At 39.6% G+C, this 14577-nt stretch overlaps 3 protein-coding genes and 1 long non-coding RNA gene across 15 annotated transcripts; 3 read left to right on the top strand and 1 right to left on the bottom strand.

Annotated features, from left to right (window-relative positions):
* Nucleotides 1-8546, bottom strand: LOC116066243. Its single transcript, XR_004108919.2, has 3 exons — nucleotides 8173-8546; nucleotides 467-566; nucleotides 1-337 (listed from the first exon to the last, which is right to left on the bottom strand). It is a non-coding gene; the product is annotated as an uncharacterized LOC116066243 (long non-coding RNA).
* On the top strand, nucleotides 849-3993 carry myct1a (myc target 1a). Its single transcript, XM_031322193.2, has 2 exons — nucleotides 849-1195; nucleotides 2140-3993. Exons 1-2 carry the CDS (start codon nucleotides 1141-1143, stop codon nucleotides 2685-2687), a joined length of 603 nt encoding a protein of 200 aa, XP_031178053.1. The 5' UTR covers nucleotides 849-1140; the 3' UTR covers nucleotides 2688-3993.
* Nucleotides 4111-12613, top strand: serac1 (serine active site containing 1). Of its 8 annotated transcripts, none has more exons than XM_031322159.2 (18): nucleotides 4111-4207; nucleotides 4852-4952; nucleotides 5124-5160; nucleotides 5266-5408; nucleotides 5843-5932; nucleotides 7741-7776; nucleotides 7964-8095; nucleotides 8191-8312; nucleotides 8543-8671; nucleotides 8799-8912; nucleotides 9334-9496; nucleotides 9856-10006; nucleotides 10110-10251; nucleotides 10515-10615; nucleotides 10884-10981; nucleotides 11139-11321; nucleotides 11408-11551; nucleotides 11711-12613. In XM_031322159.2, exons 2-18 carry the CDS (start codon nucleotides 4859-4861, stop codon nucleotides 11845-11847), a joined length of 2016 nt encoding a protein of 671 aa, XP_031178019.1. In that variant the 5' UTR covers nucleotides 4111-4207; nucleotides 4852-4858; the 3' UTR covers nucleotides 11848-12613. The 8 variants fall into 8 exon arrangements, with proteins under 8 accessions (XP_031178019.1, XP_035851317.1, XP_035851315.1 ...); XM_035995424.1 differs by having other exon boundaries at nucleotides 4132-4188; nucleotides 8191-8261; XM_035995422.1 differs by having other exon boundaries at nucleotides 4133-4188.
* Nucleotides 12614-13202: 589 nt separating this feature from the next.
* Nucleotides 13203-14225, top strand: gtf2h5 (general transcription factor IIH, polypeptide 5). Of its 5 annotated transcripts, none has more exons than XM_031322200.2 (3): nucleotides 13203-13306; nucleotides 13714-13799; nucleotides 13967-14225. In XM_031322200.2, the coding sequence occupies exons 2-3, from the start codon at nucleotides 13765-13767 to the stop codon at nucleotides 14145-14147; spliced, it is 216 nt and encodes a 71-aa protein (XP_031178060.1). In that variant the 5' UTR covers nucleotides 13203-13306; nucleotides 13714-13764; the 3' UTR covers nucleotides 14148-14225. The 5 variants fall into 5 exon arrangements, with proteins under 5 accessions (XP_031178060.1, XP_031178062.1, XP_031178061.1 ...); XM_031322202.2 differs by having other exon boundaries at nucleotides 13216-13316; XM_031322201.2 differs by having other exon boundaries at nucleotides 13224-13355; nucleotides 13712-13799.
* Nucleotides 14226-14577: the final 352 nt, after the last annotated feature.

The following is a 14577-nucleotide window of genomic DNA, read 5'->3' as shown; positions in this document are numbered from 1 at the left end:
TTAACTCTGCAAAGCTGATGGGGAAAATGAGGCTGGACTACATTAGATGCATACCAATACTACTACTAGCATCCTTCCCTTTGACTGTAATGATGACCTTGCAGATTTGGCTTGGAGGGGAATAAAACAATGCTGACTGTGGGATCAAGCACGAGTAAAATGAAGAGCTTCATTTTCATTCACTGTATCCTGTTTTGTGAAAGTAAGAAAATATGTTGGTGCATTGAAAGAGTAGATGTGCTGCTTTTCTATCTTATCAAACTTACAATGTTTTTACTTGTTCTCTCCAACTGAAAAAAACAGACGTCCAATGTAGGCACCGCTGACCTGGCAGACACTGTGGAAAGACTGAGCTTACTAACAAATACACTGGGAAATAGAAAAGGCAGATATCACACAGTTTAAAAATACATCAGAGAAGTATAATTGTTTTGCATCATTACAACCAAGTATTAAAAGCACTTACAGTATTGCCACCATCCATTCCAGCTGTGGTTTTGTCTTCAACACACATTTCAGGCCTGTAACTGCCAGTGCAGCTTATGGCAAACTGTCGCCTGTGGTCTCTGCGGTGTAAGAAAAAATATGAGAGATATTGAAATATTTATAATTTCTGAAAGAAACAAACATATTGGTGAATATGGTGGACATTCCTACAGTGAAAGCTGAAGTACTGAGTCTTACGGCGCTGGGGTGATACCATTTTACATTAATCAACCTGAAGGAAATGATGGGAGAGGAAGTGATTACAGCAACACCCCGTCTCCCCACCTCCAGGATCTCTGTCCCAGATAGATAAGCCACTCCTGTTGCTAATTTCAAGCAGGAAAGCAGGAAACGCGACAGTGTAGTTTTCCGCTTCCATAAACAAGACGACTGCCAGAGTTAGCCGCCAGTTCTGTGTGCCTCTGGGCTGAGTCTCCCTCTGAGGGAGACAGACATACTGACATAGAAAGTGAGCAAGGGACGAGAGGGGGAGAAAGTGAGAAACAGGAAAGAGGGGAGACAGAAAGACAGGAAAACCCATCAGAAGAAAAGAGAGACAGGCAAGAACTGACAGAAGAAGAGAAGAAGGGAAAAGAAGAGAGAGTAAAAGACAGACTGAATTGAGTATCAGTCTCTCTTCTTCTCCAAGAAGTCATGGCAGAGAACAACACAAATCTCTTTCTGGAAATACTTCAATCTTTTGATGCTGGTGAGTTTTTTTTTTTAACTTCCCTTCTCTTTTAGCTGGTCTTTTTCATGTGGTCTCTCTGATCGGCACTGTTGTTCCCTCAGGAATTCAAGCTTTAATCACCTCTGGGATATATTCAATATGTGGGCTTGATTCCTTTTGTAGATTATTTCATCTAACAAATTACCTTTTGTGTCTCACTCCAAATCTATAAGTTCTGGACATGTTTTCGTAGTGTTTCTTTCCTCAGTTTTCCCAAATGTCATTTCCAGATGACTTTTGACCAGTGTCTCCTTTCCCCAAAGTTAGAGAAAAAAAAACTTCCGTGGAAAAATGGGCTAGTAGCAAAGTGGGTTCAGTCTTTTTAATGCTGAACTGTATTGAAAGGAAATTGATTCGTTTTACCTGGCAGAAGTCCAACTTGAATTGTCTTAGCCACTGCATTCTCTCTCTTCTCTCAAGCACGCTTATATGGGCACTACTGCTGCTTCCAAGGCAAAGAAGCAATGAGCAAAAAGTCAGTGCCTTTTTTGTGGAAATGAAATTCAGTCAGTGTGTTGCTCTGGTAAACATGAAAGAAGAAAGTTTTATTATTTTGTCAAAGGGGCATCATCTTGCAGGACACTGTTAGCAATCCTCCATTTGTAACAAACAAATGTTTTTTGTTATCTTGATAAACGCATATATTCTAATTAAAATTCCTTCCATTCTCAGAGAATAATAATAAAAAGACTAATTTTAAAGTGTATTTAGATTGTACTGCATGTACTGTACATAACTATTATTAAACTATTGTCCCTCACAGTGAACCTGAAGAGTAAATAAGTGAATTGGGCAGAGGAGATAAAAAAAAAAAAAAATCAAGTAGAACCCAAATATATGGAGGGTGTTTGTGAAGGATCCATCAAAAATACATTGAAGCACAGATGATAAAATATAATTTGGATACGTTTCTCTCTTCACAGTCCCTTTGATCATTGCTTTCTGTGTGTCCATGGCGGTGGGCCTTGTCTTGGGGGCCTTGGTTTACGTGATCTTGACCTGGATGTCCCGACGCAGAGCAGGCTCGGCCAGCATCACCCGCCGCCCTCCTCGCCAATCACGCACGGCTTCCCGCAACCGCCCAGGCTTTAACCGCAACAGCAGCTATGACCGGCGCAGCAACAACAGTTTGGTCAGTGCTGCTTTCAGCTTCCACCGCCAGACTTCCTCCCCAGATCACCTCGACCCACTGGGGCACAAATCCAGCTTCAGGGCTTCTACCTTCCACCCTCTCCTCCAGTGCAGCCAAATCGCAAGGGAGGCAGAGGAGGGGAGCCAGACAACGCTGCCCCGTACACCAACTCTGACCACGTCAACTGGATCAGCTCAAACAGCAGCCCAGCCAGCTGCCACCCCACCCAGACCGGAGTCGTTTTGGGGGAACAATGGCCTGAGGGGTTTCCATGCTACACAGACCCCACCTCCAGCTTATGAGAGCATTATTAGAGCTTATCAAGAAACATGCACCTGAGCAGAGCACCAGGCTGACTCTAACTAGATGAGAGAGAGTTGTAAATGGATTCACAAATGATATTGGACTAAATCTGTACTGCTTTATATGACCAGGTGGAGCAGAGTGGAGCCAGCAAAGACATCAAGGTCAATTGTGTGTCCTGCAACCATCAGTTTTGTATGTATTTCGGTTTGTTAATATATATCTAGTGTTCACATAAGCATCCTTTATTAATAAATATTGAGGAAAAATATTTTAAAACAGTCCGCTCACATGCTCAGCAATGTGGCAATGGCTGCTTATGAACAGAGATGATTTGTCTTGAAAATTAGCAGTCTGTAATTAGTGGTGATTGACACTAATGTATGCTTGCACAGAATCTTTGTATAGTTTAGACAAGGCAAAAATCTACAAATACATACTGATGACTGGGCATTTCTCCTTTGTCCCTGCTGATCATAATCACTATGCAAAAGAGAGCATGGTTGTGTATGTGTACCCCAAAGGAAGACAATGTGTGTGTGTGTGTGTGTGTGTGTGTGTGTGTGTGTGTGTGTGTGTGTGTGTGTGTGTGTGTGTTTGTTAACTTGTATTTAATAGTTGTGTTTCCATGCAAAACCTGGTGGGGACAGCCTTTATCTCATTTGATGTTTTAATTGCTGTCTCACACATGTTTTTTACAGAGCTGTGGTATGTGGGGGTGTGTGGCGTTCAAAGTAATTTAGTGTGCCTGAGTTTGCAAGTACAGTATGTGTGAGCTTGAGAGAAAGATACACAGAAAGTTATTATGTGTCAGAAGTTTTTGTATTTTATATTTGAGTGTAATTTACTGAGCTTTGCTCATAAATTAATGCAATAAAAGCTAGAATCAAAAGCATAACAACTGTGGTCTGTAGGGTGTTTGCTGGGCAATGCAACACAATAATAATAACATAATAATAACATGCACACCTGTAAAATATTGCAACCCAAGTCAACCAGTGCAGTTTTAGTTGACTGGGCTAGACAAAAGTTTGATATTATTTTGAGATTGTGGTGTCGATGTACAATATTACATTGTGATGTTGTCCATTTGTGGGGACAATAAAGGAACTACCTTATTAAAAAAAACACCACAAACTAGCATCTGGCATCAACATCTTTCTTTGAACATTATAATATTTACAATAGTTTGTATTTGTTGTATGATTGTTGTAATGGACTGCAGGTGTTTTTATGCAGATTATTTTTATGTCCAGTCTGACTACTATTTCCTGATGGGGGATATGGTAAACCACAATAAAGTTTGGTACAGGACGAAAAGATGACCCGCCCTCCTAACAGCTAAAACACATCCTCACAGATATTGTATTGCATGTTGAGTAAATCTAAATAATAACGCAACACACAAATTATTACTGCATACGTTCAGTATCTTTCTGTTACTATTTAAAAATCTGCTCGCGTTTGATGACGTGTTATTTGTGAGACAAGTGTTTATGAACGGTCCGGGCCGGGCGCTGCAGTCAAGAACATCACGGTAGTCCTCTATAAATAAGGTAATGTCTGTTTAATAATGAAAATGAAACCGCAAGAAAATGGTTACCTTAATCGGCTAGCTGGGTAGTTAACTGTTAGTAAGCTGGCGGAAAGCCCTAAAAGTGAAACGTTAGCCAAAAGCTAATCTTAGTTTGTTAGTGTTAGCTAACGGGTAACTTAGCTTGACCCGTTGTTACAGTATAACTTTAGTGTTTATGTTAGCGTTATGAATGTCACACAGCTTGCTTTAGTGTGACATCAAGCTGAATGACTGACAGTTGAGGTGGCAGTAATTCCAAGTGAACAGCAGTTAGTAAGAGGACTTGTGAATGAGTTTATGTCTTACATTAGTTAGTTTACTCTAACGTTAGTTGGTTCACACATTGGTTTAATGTTGATACTGTATGCTTGTTTGGTAATTAGCTAGAGTCTTGTAGCTGGAGCCTTGTAGCTGGATTACCAGGGTAATTGTGCACCAGGTAGCGTAACGTTAACTACTAGACCGCTATTTATACGTGCGTTACGTTAAATTAGTTTTAGCAAAAGTATAATTGGTCTCACGTCTGGCCCTATGATATGTAAGTTTCCAGTGTGCTTGAAATAAGTTGTTATTCCTCTGTGGTGGACTGATTAACGTATCCTAAACATACCGGGTGACATGCAGGCGGAGGATGTCTGGTGCAGCTCTACGCTTAATCCGCTGTCGGAGACTGAGCACAGCTGGGCCGCCTGGAGTGAGGAAAGTGCTTCAGTGGAAGGATTTAAGTAAGTTATTAGACATAACTGGCCTACGTGTATACTGCTTATTGTCTGCAATCTCCGATATCTAATTACATGGATTCAACCTTAATGCTTCTGTGAGTAAAGTTACAGCTTAAAACCCTTAACGTTATCCAATTTTATCTAATATAGATTCATTTTTCTGCTGACATTTAGGGAAGGTTGCTAAAGTAACTGGTGCCGTTGTCTCGGGGTAAGTTTGTTACAGTATTTCGCATACAGATTTTAATCCTTGTCTTCAATGGTAAAAAAAAATGTGCGAAAAGACGGCCTCATCTTATCCATTCCCTTTCTACAGAGGCTGTCTTTTGATCACATATGAAGTGGTGGCCTTGAACAAGGCTGTGACCATTGACACTAGTGCCATTCTTCAGGAGAAATACAAGTCTTACATCTATCTGAGAGCCACTCCCTCAGATGAAAACGAAAACCTTACTGCAGGTACTGAATGTCATCCATCTAGACTTTATTGCTAAACTGGGACAACTGAAAAGAATTAAGACCATTTTGAGATTTCGTTTTAGTTTAGATGTTTTGTTTTTGGACTTCCCAGACCATCTGGGTGACATCAGGAATATGCTGAGTGGCTTTCTTTTTTTCCTTTTTCTTGTATGAGCACAAAGTCGTACTGAGTTTGCCATGTGCAGGTGCCCAGTGATGTCTGTTATCATAACTGTCTTTCCTTCCTTCCCCTCTCTACTATCTTTCCTGCTTGAATAATCGGGTCAGTCTGTTGGGTGATCTCACTTCCACTGGTCAAGTTTCTCTTATTTAATGGAAACGATCAACTACCAACCTATATACTGAGATGCCTACTAGCAACCATTACTAAATGGCTTCTGTTACCTTGGTTGACTTTTACACTATGTGTCTAGGGCTCACACACAAAGCAAGGAGGGAACTTCATAAAGCAGCAAGGCGGTTTCTGGAACTATCATCTAGGGTTTTCCTGCAAACACTAGACGGTAAGAAACCAAAGGTTATCATTATACTGTACCAGTTCACCTGAAAATCACACTAAAAGTGCACAGTGTGTGAACGTAGTACTGGCCCTGTTTCTAATGTTTCTAAGATTGGAAAGCAGAAGTTGCTGCTAATAGAAGCACAAACATTTATTCTCAGAAAACTACAGTTGCCCACTCATTTTTATGTGGGGTGTGCACATTAAGGCAAAAGGAAACACCTGCCTTGTACATTCACATCCTGTTTTGAATGTCTCATAGTTTGTGCACTAATGTGCACATTGGCAATTGTCTGTAATATACATGAATACTTTGTCCACCTTATATTAGCTCTGTATTAATCACTCTAATTGTAAATACACAGCTTGTTTAAAGGGATATTTCACCGTTGGAAAGATGAATATATCTTTAAATTGGGTCACTTATGTAGTAGAAATGTGATTTTTTTTTTTTTTTTTTAAATTGGTGGCTTCTAGGCTGAGAAAAGCCAGAAAATGTGTTTTTGGCTCATGTGGATGAAAGACACCAAATCCCAGAATGCACTTGCTTCGCTGCTTTAGCGTCCACTCCCAAGCCACACCTACCATTTACAGACAGACAGACAGACAGTGAGACAGTCAACTCAACTCAAGTGTGTTTTATTGTCATTTCAACCATATACACGAAACAACTTTTCACCGTGGCTCAAGTGGTTACACAATTAAAATATATAAAAACGACATTATATAAAAACGACATACGAAACAGGCTACATTTAGTGCACACACATTATAGGCTCTGTAAAGTTCAGCTAACGCATAGCTACTAGCATTAGCGCTTGGTGGGCTATACCATATAAATACAGAGTATAAACAGAGCCGTAAATTTGCGTGGAATGTAGAATGGTCGGCATTTAACAGTCACAAACTCCACCAGCAGTTAGCAGTTAGTTACAAGATACAAGCCCACCTCCACTAGCTAGTCTTATCCGGCGACAGAGCAGCCGGCCTGGTAGCTGGATAGTCCCGTACACTGTTGTTCAGCAATGTTTCCACAACAAAAACACAGCAGTCTCTGAACTCGCGTTGGGAGTTTCGTTGAAGTTGGATGTAGTCCAGTTTGTTGTCTAATGAGCGGACACTTGTAAGCAGGATTGATGGAACAGGTGGCCGGCTAGCGTTAGCTTTCCACTCGTTCAACTTCCCCGCTGATGATGTCCCTTTACCGGCCAAAGGCATCGTGCAACACCGCTGGTCTCCATAGCAGGCGGGCGAAGCTGTGTCAAGTATTCCGTCTGTAATAAAGTTTCCTGCATATTCTCCGATCTGTACCAATGTATCCCAGTGGTACATGTGTGCGGTAGTTTGAATGCACATAATTGTTGTTCTAAAATGTCCTTCAGGATGAATAAATCTATCTATCTAAAGTTTTCTGCTAAGAAGCCAGTAGCGAAGATTCGAGATGACTGACACTCGTTCGTTCGGGAATCTTCGGAGAAAGACGACAGTCCAACCCCCTATGGGCGGGTTGAAAACATGTGTAAGTAGCTCCTACTACTGCCTGTAGTCCATTGCCTCTGGGAAAAAAAATCTTCCGATGACGCAAAAATCGTCGTTTTACGTCATCGGAAGATTTTTTTCCAGACCCACAATACAGAGATCTCTCGTCTCGGGGACATGAGGGAGGGAAGCACGGTCATTCAAAAATACTACCGTGTTTCTACTGATACAAAGCTTAATGCTAAATCGGTGAAGTATCCCTTTAACATTATAGAAATACGAGACATGTAAGACATCTAATAAATTAACTTTTGACTTTTTAAAAATAAATAGCTGCCAAGTTGATGACACAAGGTTTGAGACCACAAGGTTTGTAACCTCCTGGCTGTTGTAATAATCTGAAATTGATGCTGTAGAGATACTAGTAGTTAGTCACGGTAGATATAGTTGGAATGCAATTTCACAGTGCCTTTTAGGAGTATTTGTAGTACCCTGTATCCACTTTGTTCTGTGAAATGTTCAGCCAGTCATTATGCTCTCTATTTGTATGTCTTAGAGCACTTCAGCCACGTAGATGCAGACCCACATGAGGTGGCATTATGGGTTTTACTCAAGAGGACACGGTCAGCCAACAAAGCCATCAGACTACAGGCTATTCAAGAACTTGCAGAAAATCACCACTGGCACGGTAAAATACATAGAAATTGTTGCGCATCACTTCAGGCTTACAGTATATACAACAAGTAAAGTGGGATTAGTTCATACCTGTTGTCAATAACTCAGACTACCAGTACCAGACAGCAGCCCAGGTTATAGACCAAGGAACAGCAGTGGGCCTGGCCCGGACTCCTCAGGTAGACCTTAGATTCTTCTTGCGCTCACCTGCACTGCCTGACCTTGAGGATGTAAGTATCTCTGTTGATCTGTCTATTATGTAGAATGCCTCGATATCTCTATTACTTGCAAAGCACACTTATTCACAGACTTTGTTTCTATACTAAACATAATGGGATATACATTTTTATATTTGTATTTTCTGCACAAGATATTCATCACTATTGATCCTTTACCTTAGCTTTAAATTAAATCTCACAGGTATATAAGATGATAACTAGGTGTGTTGACTTCTTCACAGGGTTTGTCAGCAGAGGATGGACTGAGGCAGCTGCTGGCATCTCTGCCTCAGTCTGAGGTGGACAAATGTGTTCAGTACTTCACGTCACTGGCCCTCAGAGAGAGCACTCAGTCCTTGGCAGCACAACGGGTAATTGAGAAGGAAACATGGACTCACATATGCACTTCTACATAGTCTTTTGTAAAGTGTTCAAAAAAGGTTGAAAATTCAAATATTTAAATCCTCTTACTAATGCATACACCTTCCTATGTCGCAGGGTGGTCTGTGGTGTTTTGGAGGTAATGGGCTGCCTTACGCCCAGAGCCTCACCTCTGTTCCCTCTGAGAAGGTGGAATCCTTCTGCCTACAGGCATTGGTACAGCACTCAAAGGTAATGATGGCCATATGACGCATCTAAACATGATCTAACTCCAATTATCTGTTAAACACAACACAGAAGTGCATTTAACAGCACATATTGTGTATCTTCCCCCAACAAGCTCAATAACAACACAAACCACCTTTTGTTTAGTTCAGTAAATTCAGTGGATTCTTCATGGTTTCATGGTTGGAGGCACTATTGGCAGCATTAGTATTTATAGAACAGTGCTTTAATTGTGTCCACTGCACACTGAACTGAATTGAATTTTATAGTTTTCTGAACAGAAACAACTTTTACCTCAACAGTTAATTTGGTGAATACCTGAACAACAATCTCAGTGGAATAACTCCTGCGGAGACTGCGGTTGATTTTGATTGCTAAGTAAGGTGAATAAATGTTCTGAACTTACTGAAACACATCCTGTCTGCAGGTCCAGAGCCACTGTGACCACATAGTTGCCAACGGGGGTCTGCAGCTCCTCCAGAGGGTTTATCAGCTTCGTAGAGACTCCCTGAAGATTCAGAGGAACATTGTTCGTATCATAGGAAATTTGGCACTCAATGAAGGTGTTCACCAGGCCATAACCCAGTCTGGTAAGTCTGCAACTCATCTGATTATTCCATAGAGGGTTCTTGTTATGTGTAATCTTGACTGGGTTTAATGACAATGATGTAATGTATGTGTGGATACAATGTTATTTCATCCACAGATTACATATTCACTATTCCAAAGACTTCATCATCCAAATGTCAACAGTTTTAATGTTGTCCACACAGCTATCAACTGTTAGTCAACCAAAACATGCTTTACAGTATTCATACTTGTTCACAGTTGTTTGTTTTATCTCTGTTTTTAATACTTTCTGTCCCAAATGTATTAATTAAAAACAGAAAAGATTATAATACATCCAATATTTTTTTTTCTTTCTTCATTAACTATGTAACACCTTCAGGCTGGGTATCTGTCCTGGCTGAGATGATGCAGTCTCCTCATGTTATGCAGGCATCTCATGCAGCCCGTGCTCTGGCCAACCTGGATAGGGAGACGGTAAAAGAGAAATACCAAGACGGTGTCTATATCCTCCACCCACAAACACGTTGCAAGTAGGAAAACGATTAATTCTACTGTTACATTATTCTTTATAAAGTATTAGTTTAATTTCATATGTACACCAACAATAATATTTGACTATGTGTTAATTTCCAGCCAGCCAATCAAAGCAGACGTGCTCTTCATCCATGGGATTCTCGGGGCAGCTTTTAAGACATGGAGGCAGAAGGACCGCAATATGTTAGAGGAAGAGAAGGAAGCAGAAAGCAGGGACGACTACACAGAGTGCTGGCCAAAGGTGATAAATCCACCTAATTCCTCTAATTACTGTGGAGTATTACGGATCACCATGAAGTGTCTTTTCATGTTTTTTCCCCCTACATGTACAATTAAATGAAATCTTTGGAACAACTATGGATTGGTCCGTCTGGCTTTAGGGGAGACTCAATAGTTTTTGCTCAATAAAATGTGAGGTCTCACAAAGATTTTGAATAATGTTGAGGGTATTAATCATCTCTAACTGTTGTTCTTCTGTGTTATTGTGTCCTCTTTTATTGACAGTCATGGTTGGCTGCTGATTGTCCAAATCTGAGAGTACTATCTGTGGAGTATGACAGTCATCTCAGTGACTGGATGGCCAAATGTCCCGCTGAGAATCAGAGGTGAGGAATCGGGAGTTTCTTCATGTGTCCACTGGTGATTCGGTATAAAATATTATAGGATTGTGCAAGTGACTTTGGTTCCTTACCAGTAGTAATAACCTTCATATTTTGCACAGCTCATCCAACATCATGACTATTTAAAGCTAATTAGGTTACAATTCTTAGTCAAATTAAATGTTTTGTTATCTCAAATGTTTTCATTATGCACAATTCCAACAGACTCTCAATAAATGAACTGTTGATTCATTCTTTGCTTTGGTCTCTTCAGGAAGTCCTTGGCCTACAGAAGTCGAGAGCTGCTAAAGAAGTTAAAGCTGGCAGGAGTTGGAGAGAGGCCTGTGGTCTGGGTAGCCCACAGCATGGGAGGTATTCTGTCGGAACTTTCTTTCCACAAGCATGTTAGATTTGTACTCAAATCCCTTGAATGCATCATGAAAAACAAATGGCTCAGTCTTATTTCATACCTCACAAAAGTTGTGCTCACTGTCTGTTTGTATCCTCTTGTGTTTGATTTTTCCATCAGGATTGCTTGTGAAGAAAATGCTGCTGGATGCCTCAGAGGACCCAGATATGCATGGACTGTTAAAGAACACCAAAGGCATTATGTTCTATAGTGTTCCACACCATGGCACCTTTATGGCAGAGTACTCAGTCAACGTCAGATATCTCCTCTTTCCCTCTGTAGAAGTCAGAGAACTTTGTAAAGGTAAGTGAATAAAATTCATTCCTAGGTCAAAGACTGTTAGAAATTGTTAAATATCTATTGTGAGACGTTGTCCATGTGTTTTTAAGACTCACCAGCACTGCGCAACCTGAATGAGAACTTCCTGAACATGGCAAAAGAAAAGGAAATCAAGGTGCTGAGCTTTGCAGAGACGCTGCCGACAAACATTGGTCCCATGATCAAGATACTAGTGGTACCAACACAGTCAGCAAGTATGTAACATTAATGCACATGGGAAATAAGACGTGTATACATATGATGTATAGCTTAAATATGAATGCATTAGCAAAAAGAGCATAGATCTGAGATAGATATGACAGTAATATTGTCCTTTTAGCTGTTACCTTGAGTCTGCTCTGGTTTGGTTTCAGATCTCGGCATCGGGGAGCTCATCGAGGTAGACGTAGATCATCTTAACATCTGCAAGCCGGAGAAGAAGGACTCATTTCTGTACAAGCGGAGCCTCCAGTTCATCCTAGAAGCACTGCAGAGCTATATCAGCCACTGACTGAAATATATGAACACAAACGCACTGATAAACACTTGAAATGGGGGAGAGCACTGATTCCCCCCCCCCCCCCAAAAAAAAACCAAATGGAAACATAACTGCCTCTCCTTGTTTACATTAACATAAACATGTCCTTGCTCCTTTCAGAAAATAAAAAAATGTGATCACAAAAAAACACAACTACTAATTTGATCATAGTATAATTAGGAAAATTAACTGTATTTTACTCAATGGTGGATTTCTGTGAAGAGTCGTAAGTTGTGATGAAAAAGAACCATCCTCCTAGATTGGTCTCTCTCTAGTGAGTCAGATCTTTTAAGATTGTTCAAATTTTTAAAGAACATAATTACTACTCTGACCTTCAAATAATTGAATTTTTTTTCTAGATTTTAATTTTCTGTCACTTTCTCCATTTCATCTTTGATTTACTGGTTTACCATATGACACATATTGCTCATACAATATTTACTTACAGATGCACTGACATGTCTTTGCCACTCGAGTATTTTTGACCACAGTGGTTTAAGATTTTATTTTTTAAATGTATGTATTTTATTATAACTACCATATCACTATCATATTGTCTGCCAAAACATATTCCTTCCTGAACTTTACCTCAAATGGACCTGTATTAATATTAGTTTAGGTTGCTTGAATTATTTGTATGGGACTAATCAAGCAATTGGTTTTAAATATCCATGGGTTTTTAGTCCAAATTGCCAATAGCAATGCTGACAATGAATAAATGTATGAAGTTTGAGTCGGACTTGTCTATGTGCTGCATCATTTTCATCTCAAAGCCACTTTGCAATGCATATCCCTCTCTCTCATTTTTTTTTTTTAAACAAAATTAATACTACACTTATATTATTGTGCACTATTACACCCTGTACGTATTAGACTGTTGTTGGACATGTAATGTCATTTAGCATTACTGCTTTATGGCAATAGTGGACTTTTATATAATTTTTGCATCAATGTGATGATATACCTTTGTTTGTCAATTATTTAATACACTGGATTGACCAAAAGCAGGCATTCCCAATTGGTTATTTTATTTATCAACAGCTTTACAATGGATGCTCATAAAAATGTACTCTATAATGTTATATAACGATACAAAGATATGTAATTATTACATCATTGTGATAGAAATGTTATCCATATTACCCACCACAAAATGAACCTGTATCATCATTGATAAATACAGTGTAACTATGATAAGTGGTACTAAAATGAAAGCACAAAGCTTTCTCTAAGCAAGTGGGAACCATAAAAATAACTTACGATAGATCCCCTTTCTAAACTGTCTCTGACGATACTTTAATATACTAGTTTTATGTCACATGCGCATATTTGGATTGCAGAAGATTGTCCCTCGGTACAGACCGTACGTCACCCCACGTCCATTCCACAATGCTTTGAAACTGTTTAGGAAACAGCCGCAGCCAGCTATCAGGTTGGTGAAAGTCCGTCTTTCGTCCTAATTAACTCATTTTGAATGTACTAGCGAGGTATCTAAATCTTTAATGGTAGCGTGTTCTGTTTAATATTTAAAAATCACAGTACTTAGCAGAATATCCAACGTTAGGGCTAACAAGCTAACCAGGGTCAAATCAAAAGCTAACGCTAGCAGATGTGTTCTTAAACACCGCCATTATTATTATTTTTTTCTGAGGTTACGTTATGTTAAGAAAATTGTCTCATTAAAAAGAGACCGAGACCCAAACAGGCCAACTTTGTGATTTTTGGCTTATGTTTCTTGACTGGAATTTACAGTCCTGGCTTTACCTATTGCTCCGTTAGCTTCTCATGTTTACGGTCAGGAAAGTAACGTTAACACATCATTTATTTATTGTGCTGCAGGTTTTGAGCATTTACATTTGATTGACTGCTGGTTTCTCTGCACCTGTCAACATGGTCAACGTACACAAAGGTGTTCTTGTTGAATGGTAAGGGAAATTGTAAATCTGATGAAAATGATATGCCTCTACTGATGCTGCTACACGCAAATAAAACTCGTATGATGAAATGTACTATCTAGCCAAGTACGGTATACATTTACATTTGTGCAGAACTTATAGTTGTTCCCCTTGCTCCCCTCTGCTCACTGGACCAGTGATCCTGCCATGAAACAGTTCCTCCTCTACTTGGATGAAAAAATGGCCCTGGGAAAGAAGTTCATCCTCAAGGACCTTGACGACACACACCTCTTCATCCTGGCAGAGGTGGTTCAGACCCTCCAGGAGAGAGTTGGCGAGTTAATGGACCAGAACTCATTCACCGTCACGCAGAAATAATACTCAACTGTTTCAAAGAAGTCTTGCTTCTTGGACTTAGGACAGTCTTTAGATGAACACGGTTTGCAATGTTTTAACTGTAGACTGAAATGGAGCAATTCCTCTTTTTGTTACAATAATGTGAAAAAAACGTAAGTAAAAAATGTGTGTACTGTGTTGGCTTAATTTGTGATGTCTTTTAATTATGTCCATTATGAAATTCGTTGACTACATTTTCATTGCTTTTTACTTGATATTAGTTTAAATAGCTGTTTTGAGTTGCCATTTTTACATTACATTTTTTACATTTATGTACATTTTTTATGGATGATGAAAGCACAGAGAACCAAAATAAAGAGCTATAATGAGACAAAGGTTGGGCGTTATCTTTCAGTGGATTTGGCAATAACCGTGACCTTTTCAAATTTAAAGTCATTTTGTTTAACATTTA

This window comes from Sander lucioperca, chromosome 19, assembly GCF_008315115.2.
Source record: "Sander lucioperca isolate FBNREF2018 chromosome 19, SLUC_FBN_1.2, whole genome shotgun sequence".
NCBI lineage: Eukaryota > Metazoa > Chordata > Actinopteri > Perciformes > Percidae > Sander > Sander lucioperca.
This window is presented reverse-complemented; position numbering and strand designations above follow the sequence as displayed.

What these genes read in the sequence shown, in the direction of transcription:
- serac1 (XM_035995422.1), top strand. Translation starts at nt 4,148, where the DNA reads ATGAACGGTCCGGGCCGGGCGCTGCAGTCAAGAACATCACG. An exon ending in AGTCCTTGGCAGCACAACGG is followed by an intron (nt 8,672 to 8,798) that starts GTAATTGAGAAG and finishes CCTATGTCGCAG; the next exon opens with GGTGGTCTGTGGTGTTTTGG. An exon ending in CATTGGTACAGCACTCAAAG is followed by an intron (nt 8,913 to 9,333) that starts GTAATGATGGCC and finishes TCCTGTCTGCAG; the next exon opens with GTCCAGAGCCACTGTGACCA.
- gtf2h5 (XM_031322200.2), top strand. Translation starts at nt 13,765, where the DNA reads ATGGTCAACGTACACAAAGGTGTTCTTGTTGAATG. An exon ending in AAAGGTGTTCTTGTTGAATG is followed by an intron (nt 13,800 to 13,966) that starts GTAAGGGAAATT and finishes TCACTGGACCAG; the next exon opens with TGATCCTGCCATGAAACAGT.
- myct1a (XM_031322193.2), top strand. Translation starts at nt 1,141, where the DNA reads ATGGCAGAGAACAACACAAATCTCTTTCTGGAAATACTTCAATCTTTT. An exon ending in ACTTCAATCTTTTGATGCTG is followed by an intron (nt 1,196 to 2,139) that starts GTGAGTTTTTTT and finishes CTCTCTTCACAG; the next exon opens with TCCCTTTGATCATTGCTTTC.